Source organism: Tubulanus polymorphus, chromosome 5 (genome assembly GCF_964204645.1).
Source record: "Tubulanus polymorphus chromosome 5, tnTubPoly1.2, whole genome shotgun sequence".
NCBI classification, from domain to species: Eukaryota; Metazoa; Nemertea; class Palaeonemertea; order Tubulaniformes; family Tubulanidae; genus Tubulanus; species Tubulanus polymorphus.
Window position 1 is genome coordinate 4,901,554 of NC_134029.1, and position 11,260 is coordinate 4,912,813.

General features: G+C 38.9%; 3 protein-coding genes across 3 annotated transcripts; all 3 read right to left on the reverse strand.

The window, feature by feature from the left end:
• Positions 1–50: 50 nt before the first annotated feature.
• LOC141905944 (monocarboxylate transporter 14-like) lies at positions 51–1,833 on the reverse strand. The gene is made up of 4 exons (XM_074795062.1): positions 1,530–1,833; positions 1,319–1,459; positions 457–1,248; positions 51–367 (listed from the first exon to the last, which is right to left on the reverse strand). Exons 1-4 carry the CDS (start codon positions 1,732–1,734, stop codon positions 171–173), a joined length of 1,335 nt encoding a protein of 444 aa, XP_074651163.1. The 5' UTR covers positions 1,735–1,833; the 3' UTR covers positions 51–170.
• A 983-nt stretch (positions 1,834–2,816) lies between these two features.
• On the reverse strand, positions 2,817–4,479 carry LOC141905439 (monocarboxylate transporter 14-like). Its single transcript, XM_074794305.1, has 4 exons — positions 4,176–4,479; positions 3,965–4,105; positions 3,103–3,894; positions 2,817–3,013 (listed from the first exon to the last, which is right to left on the reverse strand). Exons 1-4 carry the CDS (start codon positions 4,378–4,380, stop codon positions 2,817–2,819), a joined length of 1,335 nt encoding a protein of 444 aa, XP_074650406.1. The 5' UTR covers positions 4,381–4,479.
• A 983-nt stretch (positions 4,480–5,462) lies between these two features.
• Positions 5,463–7,033, reverse strand: LOC141905442 (monocarboxylate transporter 14-like). The gene is made up of 4 exons (XM_074794308.1): positions 6,822–7,033; positions 6,611–6,751; positions 5,749–6,540; positions 5,463–5,659 (listed from the first exon to the last, which is right to left on the reverse strand). Exons 1-4 carry the CDS (start codon positions 7,024–7,026, stop codon positions 5,463–5,465), a joined length of 1,335 nt encoding a protein of 444 aa, XP_074650409.1. The 5' UTR covers positions 7,027–7,033.
• Positions 7,034–11,260: the final 4,227 nt, after the last annotated feature.

An 11,260-nucleotide genomic window follows, 5' to 3' on the forward strand; every position in this document is an offset into this window, starting at 1 on the left:
CGCAACACTCTATCGCGGTTGTCCTACAAAGTTTGCAAAATGTTGACTAGAGTAAAACAAACGAGATTGGAAAATCAAATGCAAATCTTTGCAATTTGTTAGAAAACATTAACCAGAAAGAACGATGATCTGAAGTAAATGTTTTTTGTAAGTGTAATTTATATTTGCATCTATGATATACTTTGAATACTCGCTACATAATTCAAAGAAGCGTTATCTGTCTCGTTATTAATTTCATCAGTTTGTTTTGGTTTCTGTTTGATATGTTTGATCCAATCTGGAATCAGTATCACAACGCAAATACAAAACAAACCGGCGCAGAAATAGAACGAGATCGCGTAGTTTCCCGTTGCGTCGTAAATCCAACCTGAAAAAGAAAACATGCGTAAAATAGATTTAATCGGTGGTAATGAGACCTGGAATGAGACCGAGGTTTTTACGTATGGTGAGACCTACCAGCGACTGGAGCACCGAGCAAATATCCAAATCCCCCCAAAAACATACTATACGAATATGCCATGTACAAATATTCCTTTCCGAATTGTTCCAGAATTATCAACATATGTAAACAACCATAGCCAGTGATTGAAATCCCGATACAAGCCCCGGCTGCCAGGGCTGCTGCATAACCCTTCATAAATGGTATTACACCGACTTGAATCGCGAATAACGTGTTCAGAATCATGTAGAAGGTGAAGGTATCGATCCTGGGATGTTTGGCCAGAAGTGAGACAATGATGCGCGCAAAAAGTGACGATAGACCAAGCGCTGATAAAGTAAATCTCGCCTGTTCGGGGGATATTTCCAATAAAACTCTAGTTCCAGACACGATATGCACATATACCATCGATATTCCACCACATAACAAAAATGTGTGTATAACAAATGCTACGAATAACTTATTTTGAAAAAGGTCCAACTGATGAAGATCGCGAAATCTTTTGGTTTTCTCGCATTTCTTCTGCCGCAATAGCGATTCTTGGTTTTCCTCGAGTTCTGGAAGCGGTTTTTTGGACCAGCGACGAAATATGAGTCCTATCGCGCATTGCTGAGCCACTATTCCGCTAAGAATCATACAGCATCCGCGCCAACCGTACAGTTTCAAACAGTAGTTTATGATAAACGGGAAAGAAAGAACGCCGATCGAACTACTGGTTGTCCTCATGCCTTGTACAAGTGCCGCCTGCTTTGGAAATCGGTATATTAGATATGGTCCTAAACTACAATAATGAATAGTGAAGCCACATCCTGAAAAATTAAGAGCAAAGGCATTAAAATGAACATTCAATCTAACAAAGGAACCATATTTCAAGTTTACCTGCTAAAAATCGTAATGCTATTGCGAGGTAGATATTGTATGTGAATGACGTCACAGCTGCGGCTGATGCGTTGATCGTTGAAGCGATGAAAAATACTTTGCGAAAACCAAATCTTTTTACCAATAGATTTGCGATCGGAGCTGAATATGAAAGGTAAATAATCAAAAGAAGAGAATGTCCACGATAGCTAACACTTACCCCTGAACTTACCCCCACAACAGCTGATTCCGATGATAGCCGTACCGAGCCAAGCTGTTACACCGCTTCCCTTGTGAAAATAGTTCACCCATTCCGCCACCAGAATTCCATCAACGTAATTACCTCCTCTGATGAACGAAGAGGCGAAACCAGCAGCCAAGACGATTACTGTTTCCAACAGGTTTGACTTCTCATTATTTACTGCTTTGTCGGCCATAACTTAATCTTATGCGTCGCATTGTGGTATAAATATATCGATCAATAAAAAGACGACCTTTGAGCGATTGATCGAAATTCTATTGACTTTCTTGTCCTGGTGATAAGCTTGTATTATGTAACAAAGTCCCATGTAAAATGTTCTCCAAAACCAATGGATATTTTAAGGCCAAAGTATTATGTATAATATGTACAGCCGCTAACCTTGACACACTCATTTAATCGTATATTTGATTCTGTTTTATTACGCTGTATAGGTCGCGTCATACGAGTTATGTCAAAGATAATTTTTCAACGCTTATTGAATAGACGCAGTGATCTTGCAGTTTCCAAGAAGGAAAAACGTAGATATCGAATGGCAAATTTGTGGGTGATTCTTTGCTTTTGGAGACGTAAAAAAGGAATTTGGTATTATAATACCGGTAGTTCATTTTAGAAGAACCCGTGCAATAGAAATAAATTCATGTACGCGGATAAGCACAAAATGTAGAATTTTCTTAAAAAGTGATGTAGATATATGACAAATAAAATGATGCATTTCACTTCAAACTGACCGCAAATTTCACTAGGATATGGCTCTATCTTGGCCCTGTAGTGGTTAACAAACTGGTAGCCTCCAATGATATTCAGGAATATTTCTTAGCACGGCGTGGCCAAAAGCTACCTTCACACGACAAGCATATTTTTTTCATGCGATTCCAAAAAGTTTGGTATTCTCACGCGAAAAAACAAAAAAACGGGCTATTTTTGTGGATGTTTTTTTGTCGTTGCTCTAACCGTACAGAAGGATTTTTTAGTACGGCCCGAATCAGCCACCATAAAACTAGGCTAGATGGATACATTTTAATCTTGTTAGGCGACTCAAATACACTATGCAATGGTGATCAAGTAATTTGTTTCCAGCTAATATCCACAAGTAGACCGATGCCTGTCTTTACACGGCTAACATACTCTATCGCGGCTGTCCTACACTGTTGACACTGTTGACAAAATGTTGTATAACAAATAAGATGGGTAGATCAAATGTAAATCTTTGCCTTTTGTTAGAAAAGATTAACCAGAAAGAACGCTAATGTGAGGTATCTATGATATACTTTGAATACTCGCTACATAATTCAAAGAAGCGTTATCTGTCTCGTTATTAATTTCATCAGTTTGTTTTGGTTTCTGTTTGATATGTTTGATCCAATCTGGAATCAGTATCACAACGCAAATACAAAACAAACCGGCGCAGAAATAGAACGAGATCGCGTAGTTTCCCGTTGCGTCGTAAATCCAACCTGAAAAAGAAAACATGCGTAAAATAGATTTAATCGGTGGTAATGAGACCTGGAATGAGACCGAGGTTTTTACGTATGGTGAGACCTACCAGCGACTGGAGCACCGAGCAAATATCCAAATCCCCCCAAAAACATACTATACGAATATGCCATGTACAAATATTCCTTTCCGAATTGTTCCAGAATTATCAACATATGTAAACAACCATAGCCAGTGATTGAAATCCCGATACAAGCCCCGGCTGCCAGGGCTGCTGCATAACCCTTCATAAATGGTATTACACCGACTTGAATCGCGAATAACGTGTTCAGAATCATGTAGAAGGTGAAGGTATCGATCCTGGGATGTTTGGCCAGAAGTGAGACAATGATGCGCGCAAAAAGTGACGATAGACCAAGCGCTGATAAAGTAAATCTCGCCTGTTCGGGGGATATTTCCAATAAAACTCTAGTTCCAGACACGATATGCACATATACCATCGATATTCCACCACATAACAAAAATGTGTGTATAACAAATGCTACGAATAACTTATTTTGAAAAAGGTCCAACTGATGAAGATCGCGAAATCTTTTGGTTTTCTCGCATTTCTTCTGCCGCAATAGCGATTCTTGGTTTTCCTCGAGTTCTGGAAGCGGTTTTTTGGACCAGCGACGAAATATGAGTCCTATCGCGCATTGCTGAGCCACTATTCCGCTAAGAATCATACAGCATCCGCGCCAACCGTACAGTTTCAAACAGTAGTTTATGATAAACGGGAAAGAAAGAACGCCGATCGAACTACTGGTTGTCCTCATGCCTTGTACAAGTGCCGCCTGCTTTGGAAATCGGTATATTAGATATGGTCCTAAACTACAATAATGAATAGTGAAGCCACATCCTGAAAAATTAAGAGCAAAGGCATTAAAATGAACATTCAATCTAACAAAGGAACCATATTTCAAGTTTACCTGCTAAAAATCGTAATGCTATTGCGAGGTAGATATTGTATGTGAATGACGTCACAGCTGCGGCTGATGCGTTGATCGTTGAAGCGATGAAAAATACTTTGCGAAAACCAAATCTTTTTACCAATAGATTTGCGATCGGAGCTGAATATGAAAGGTAAATAATCAAAAGAAGAGAATGTCCACGATAGCTAACACTTACCCCTGAACTTACCCCCACAACAGCTGATTCCGATGATAGCCGTACCGAGCCAAGCTGTTACACCGCTTCCCTTGTGAAAATAGTTCACCCATTCCGCCACCAGAATTCCATCAACGTAATTACCTCCTCTGATGAACGAAGAGGCGAAACCAGCAGCCAAGACGATTACTGTTTCCAACAGGTTTGACTTCTCATTATTTACTGCTTTGTCGGCCATAACTTAATCTTATGCGTCGCATTGTGGTATAAATATATCGATCAATAAAAAGACGACCTTTGAGCGATTGATCGAAATTCTATTGACTTTCTTGTCCTGGTGATAAGCTTGTATTATGTAACAAAGTCCCATGTAAAATGTTCTCCAAAACCAATGGATATTTTAAGGCCAAAGTATTATGTATAATATGTACAGCCGCTAACCTTGACACACTCATTTAATCGTATATTTGATTCTGTTTTATTACGCTGTATAGGTCGCGTCATACGAGTTATGTCAAAGATAATTTTTCAACGCTTATTGAATAGACGCAGTGATCTTGCAGTTTCCAAGAAGGAAAAACGTAGATATCGAATGGCAAATTTGTGGGTGATTCTTTGCTTTTGGAGACGTAAAAAAGGAATTTGGTATTATAATACCGGTAGTTCATTTTAGAAGAACCCGTGCAATAGAAATAAATTCATGTACGCGGATAAGCACAAAATGTAGAATTTTCTTAAAAAGTGATGTAGATATATGACAAATAAAATGATGCATTTCACTTCAAACTGACCGCAAATTTCACTAGGATATGGCTCTATCTTGGCCCTGTAGTGGTTAACAAACTGGTAGCCTCCAATGATATTCAGGAATATTTCTTAGCACGGCGTGGCCAAAAGCTACCTTCACACGACAAGCATATTTTTTTCATGCGATTCCAAAAAGTTTGGTATTCTCACGCGAAAAAACAAAAAAACGGGCTATTTTTGTGGATGTTTTTTTGTCGTTGCTCCAACCGTACAGAAGGATTTTTTAGTACGGCCCGAATCAGCCACCATAAAACTAGGCTAGATGGATACATTTTAATCTTGTTAGGCGACTCAAATACACTATGCAATGGTGATCAAGTAATTTGTTTCCAGCTAATATCCACAAGTAGACCGATGCCTGTCTTTACACGGCTAACATACTCTATCGCGGCTGTCCTACACTGTTGACACTGTTGACAAAATGTTGTATAACAAATAAGATGGGTAGATCAAATGTAAATCTTTGCCTTTTGTTAGAAAAGATTAACCAGAAAGAACGCTAATGTGAGGTATCTATGATATACTTTGAATACTCGCTACATAATTCAAAGAAGCGTTATCTGTCTCGTTATTAATTTCATCAGTTTGTTTTGGTTTCTGTTTGATATGTTTGATCCAATCTGGAATCAGTATCACAACGCAAATACAAAACAAACCGGCGCAGAAATAGAACGAGATCGCGTAGTTTCCCGTTGCGTCGTAAATCCAACCTGAAAAAGAAAACATGCGTAAAATAAATTTAATCGGTGGTAATGAGACCTGGAATGAGACCGAGGTTTTTACGTATGGTGAGACCTACCAGCGACTGGAGCACCGAGCAAATATCCAAATCCCCCAAAAAACATACTATACGAATATGCCATGTACAAATATTCCTTTCCGAATTGTTCCAGAATTATCAACATATGTAAACAACCATAGCCAGTGATTGAAATCCCGATACAAGCCCCGGCTGCCAGGGCTGCTGCATAACCCTTCATAAATGGTATTACACCGACTTGAATCGCGAATAACGTGTTCAGAATCATGTAGAAGGTGAAGGTATCGATCCTGGGATGTTTGGCCAGAAGTGAGACAATGATGCGCGCAAAAAGTGACGATAGACCAAGCGCTGATAAAGTAAATCTCGCCTGTTCGGGGGATATTTCCAATAAAACTCTAGTTCCAGACACGATATGCACATATACCATCGATATTCCACCACATAACAAAAATGTGTGTATAACAAATGCTACGAATAACTTATTTTGAAAAAGGTCCAACTGATGAAGATCGCGAAATCTTTTGGTTTTCTCGCATTTCTTCTGCCGCAATAGCGATTCTTGGTTTTCCTCGAGTTCTGGAAGCGGTTTTTTGGACCAGCGACGAAACATGAGTCCTATCGCGCATTGCTGAGCCACTATTCCGCTAAGAATCATACAGCATCCGCGCCAACCGTACAGTTTCAAACAGTAGTTTATGATAAACGGGAAAGAAAGAACGCCGATCGAACTACTGGTTGTCCTCATGCCTTGTACAAGTGCCGCCTGCTTTGGAAATCGGTATATTAGATATGGTCCTAAACTACAATAATGAATAGTGAAGCCACATCCTGAAAAATTAAGAGCAAAGGCATTAAAATGAACATTCAATCTAACAAAGGAACCATATTTCAAGTTTACCTGCTAAAAATCGTAATGCTATTGCGAGGTAGATATTGTATGTGAATGACGTCACAGCTGCGGCTGATGCGTTGATCGTTGAAGCGATGAAAAATACTTTGCGAAAACCAAATCTTTTTACCAATAAATTTGCGATCGGAGCTGAATATGAAAGGTAAATAATCAAAAGAAGAGAATGTCCACGATAGCTAACACTTACCCCTGAACTTACCCCCACAACAGCTGATTCCGATGATAGCCGTACCGAGCCAAGCTGTTACACCGCTTCCCTTGTGAAAATAGTTCACCCATTCCGCCACCAGAATTCCATCAACGTAATTACCTCCTCTGATGAACGAAGAGGCGAAACCAGCAGCCAAGACGATTACTGTTTCCAACAGGTTTGACTTCTCATTATTTACTGCTTTGTCGGCCATAACTTAATCTTATGCGTCGCATTGTGGTATAGATATATCGATCAATAAAAAGACGACCTTTGAGCGATTGATCGGAATTCTATTGACTTTCTTGTCCTGGTGATAAGCTTGTATTATGTAAAAAGTCCCATGTAAAATGTTCTCCAAAACCAATGGATATTTTAAAGCCAAAGTATTATGTATAATATGTACAGCCGCTAACCTTGACACACTCATTTAATCGTATATTTGATTCTGTTTTATTACGCTGTATAGGTCGCGTCATACGAGTTATGTCAAAGATAATTTTTCAACGCTTATTGAATAGACGCAGTGATCTTGCAGTTTCCAAGAAGGAAAAACGTAGATATCGAATGGCAAATTTGTGGGTGATTCTTTGCTTTTGGAGACGTAAAAAAGGAATTTGGTATCATAATACCGGTAGTTCATTTTAGAAGAACCCGTGCAATAGAAATAAATTCATGTACGCGGATAAGCACAAAATGTAGAATTTTCTTAAAAAGTGATGTAGATATATGACAAATAAAATGATGCATTTCACTTCAAACTGACCGCAAATTTCACTAGGATATGGCTCTATCTTGGCCCTGTAGTGGTTAACAAACTGGTAGCCTCCAATGATATTCAGGAATATTTCTTAGCATGGCGTGGCCAAAAGCTACCTTCACACGACAAGCATATTTTTTTCATGCGATTCCAAAAAGTTTGGTATTCTCACGCGAAAAAAACCCCAAAAAAACGGGCTATTTTTGTGGAAGTTTTTTTGTCGTTGCTTTAACCGTACAGAAGGATTTTTTAGTACGGCCCGAATCAGCCACCATAAAACTAGGCTAGATGGATACATCTTAATCTTGTTAGGCGACTCAAATACACTATGCAATGGTGATCAAGTAATTTGTTTCCAGCTAATATCCACAAGTAGACCGATGCCTGTCTTTACACGGCTAACATACTCTATCGCGGCTGTCCTACACTGTTGACACTGTTGACAAAATGTTGTATAACAAATAAGATGGGAAGATCAAATGTAAATCTTTGCCTTTTGTTAGAAAAGATTAACCAGAAAGAACGCTAATGTGAGGTATCTATGATATACTTTGAATACTCGCTACATAATTCAAAGAAGCGTTATCTTTCTCGTTATTAATTTCATCAGTTTGTTTTGGTTTCTGTTTGATATGTTTGATCCAATCTGGAATCAGTATCACAACGCAAATACAAAACAAACCGGCGCAGAATTAGAACGAGATCGCGTAGTTTCCCGTTGCGTCGTAAATCCAACCTGAAAAAGAAAACATGCGTAAAATAGATTTAATCGGTGGTAATGAGACCTGGAATGAGACCGAGGTTTTTACGTATGGTGAGACCTACCAGCGACTGGAGCACCGAGCAAATATCCAAATCCCCCAAAAAACACACTATATGAATATGACATGTACAAATATTCCCTTCCAAATTGTTCCAGGATTAACAACATATATAAACAACCATACCCAGTCAATAAAACCCGGATACAAGCACCAGCTGCCAGGGCTGCAGCGTAACCCTTCATAAATGGTATTACACCGACTTGAATCGCGAATAACGTGTTCAGAATCATGTAGACGGTAAAGGTATCGATCCTGGGATGTTTGGTCAGAAGTGAAACAATGATGCGCGCAAAAAGTGACGATAGACCAAGCGCTGATAAAGTAAATCTCGCCTGTTCGGGGGATATTTCCAATAAAACTCTAGTTCCAGACACGATATGCACATATACTATCGACAATCCTCCATATAACAAAAATATATGTGTAACAAATGCTACGAATAACTTATTTTGAAAAAGGTCCAATTGATGAAGATCGCGAAATCTTTTGGTTTTCTCGCATTTCTTCTGTCGCAATAGCGATTCTTGGTTTTCCTCGAGTTCTGGAAGCGGTTTTTTGGACCAGCGACGAAATATGAGTCCTATCGCGCATTGCTGAGCCACTATTCCGCTAAGAATCATACAGCATCCGCGCCAACCGTACAGTTTCAAACAGTAGTTTATGATAAACGGGAAAGAAATAACTCCGATCGAACCACTAGTTGCCCTTATACCTTGCACAAGTGCTGCCTGCTTTGGAAATCTGTATATTAGATATGGTCCTAAACTACAAAAATGAATAGTGAAGCCACATCCTAAAATAGAGAGCAAATGCATTAAAATGGATATTTTACCCCGACCAACTTATAGCAAGTTGTTGTAGGTGCGTTGCTTAAATAAATGAACGATTTGTTCCGTGTTGATACAAGTTTCTTACATAAAAACGCCTTTTATCTGAAATTTACCTGCTAAGAATCGTAATGCTATTGCGAGGTAGATATTGTATGTAAATGACGTCACAGCTATGGCAGATGCGTTGATCGTTGAAGCGATGAAAAACACTTTGCGAAAACCGAATCTTTTTACCAATACATTTGCGATGGGAGCTGAATATGAAAAGTAAATAATCAAAAGGAGAGAATATGTCCACGATAGCTAACCATCATAGATGAACTTACCCCCACAACAGCTGATTCCGATGATAGCCGTACCGAGTCAAGCTGTTACACCGCTTTCCTTGTGAAAATAGTTCACCCATTCCGCCACCAGAATTCCATCAACGTAATTACCTCCGATGAGGAACGAAGAGACAAAACCAGCAGATATGATGATAACTGTTTCTAACAGGTTTGATTTCTCATTTTCTACTGGTTTGTCGGCCATAATTGTTAATTTTGTATGTGCGACGCTTTACGGTATAAATATGTGTCAGTTAAGAAGAATATGATTTATTTTGTAAAGCCTCTATCCTTTGACAAAATAATCTAAACGTATTTCCAATTTGTGTTTTATCGCGCTAGGTCATGCCATACGAGTAAAGTAAAAGACGATTTCAACGTTTATCAAATTGACCCACATTTTGCAGTTTCCAGAAAAGGACACGTCAGGTATCTAATCGGTAATTTGTGGATAATTTGGTCCAGCAAAATAATCAACTCAATTAAATCTATTAGACTTACATTGAGCGAACGTAAAATGTCGAACGAAAATATAAAAAAACAACTCAAACTGAAATATTTTATTCGAGTGCAATGATATAAGATCCATTTTGGTTCGTCTTCAAAAATGAACTTTTTAACTTTGATTCATAACCGTTGAACTGAATTGTATTTCATAGATATCTACAAAAAAGATAGCTTTGATAATTACAAAATGCAGCAAAATAGGCAAGGAACTAGATAGTAATTCCTGCTTCTTGCAGTTTGTTTAATAGTTTAGATCATTAAAGATTTATTCTGGTGGTTTTCATTTGATGATCAGCGCTATGAGCGATGATGCCATTGCTAGTCGGAGCTATTGCTCGTAGGTTGGAGTGAGTGTTTTTGGGACTGAATTGTGATTGGCTCGTACCGCGCACGGGTATCAGCCTCCTCCTTCAAACACGTTGAGTAGTTTTTTCAACTCAGACGCCGTTCCCTCTTGCACGAAGCCGTAACAGAAAACAATGCAAAATACAACGACGAGCCTTATCAAACTTACCGACTGTGACAAATGGCGATTGAAACCTATCAGATGGAATCATCAGTTCAGCGTCTTCATTTACGTCTACTTCTATGCACCGGCAACAATCATAGGCATCGTTTCGAATGCCCTGACTGTTGCCGTTTTGGATAAAATGAGAAACCGCTCTTATTATCTGATTAAAGCCGTGTCTATCAATGATATGCTCTACTCACTGTTTGTGTTCGTCATGTACCCACTGAGAACAGCCCATGTCTATCGGCTTTTAGGCGACATTGTTTTTCGTTTGGATGACTGGTTATTTGGGAAAGCGTTCATCAAGTTTTCCCACGGGGGCTATTACACGTTCCTACTAACTCGTAACTGGTGTGTTATGTTGTTGAGTTGTGAAAGGTTGATAATTGTAATGTTTCCGCTAAAATCCCGAATATTTTGGTCGAGAAATGTCGTCAATTCATTACTTATCTTCATACACCTATTGGCAGTAGCGATATATCTACCCCACTTTATTCCTAGGGGGCGCTTTGTGTTCATTAAGCCATGTGGTGAATATGGGCCAACTGTTACAGTAAACAGAGGGGTTCCACTCATTAAGAATCCGCAGATCCGTGCCTTCCTAAGTTTATGGAATAAGAAAATCTTACAATGGAATGAATACATTATAGCTGTTTTAATTCCACTAACGTCGTTATGCATAACAAATGC

Bases quoted from the DNA above. Each gene is read 5' to 3' on its own strand.
- LOC141905944 (XM_074795062.1), bottom strand. From the start codon at position 1,734: ATGGCCGACAAAGCAGTAAATAATGAGAAGTCAAACCTGTTGGAAACA. The intron at 1,460-1,529 runs GTAAGTTCAGGG...TTTCATATTCAG, and splicing joins CGGAATCAGCTGTTGTGGGG to CTCCGATCGCAAATCTATTG. The intron at 1,249-1,318 runs GTAAACTTGAAA...TTAATTTTTCAG, and splicing joins AGCATTACGATTTTTAGCAG to GATGTGGCTTCACTATTCAT.
- LOC141905439 (XM_074794305.1), bottom strand. From the start codon at position 4,380: ATGGCCGACAAAGCAGTAAATAATGAGAAGTCAAACCTGTTGGAAACA. The intron at 3,895-3,964 runs GTAAACTTGAAA...TTAATTTTTCAG, and splicing joins AGCATTACGATTTTTAGCAG to GATGTGGCTTCACTATTCAT. The intron at 3,014-3,102 runs GTAGGTCTCACC...TTTCTTTTTCAG, and splicing joins GCTCGGTGCTCCAGTCGCTG to GTTGGATTTACGACGCAACG.
- LOC141905442 (XM_074794308.1), bottom strand. From the start codon at position 7,026: ATGGCCGACAAAGCAGTAAATAATGAGAAGTCAAACCTGTTGGAAACA. The intron at 6,752-6,821 runs GTAAGTTCAGGG...TTTCATATTCAG, and splicing joins CGGAATCAGCTGTTGTGGGG to CTCCGATCGCAAATTTATTG. The intron at 5,660-5,748 runs GTAGGTCTCACC...TTTCTTTTTCAG, and splicing joins GCTCGGTGCTCCAGTCGCTG to GTTGGATTTACGACGCAACG.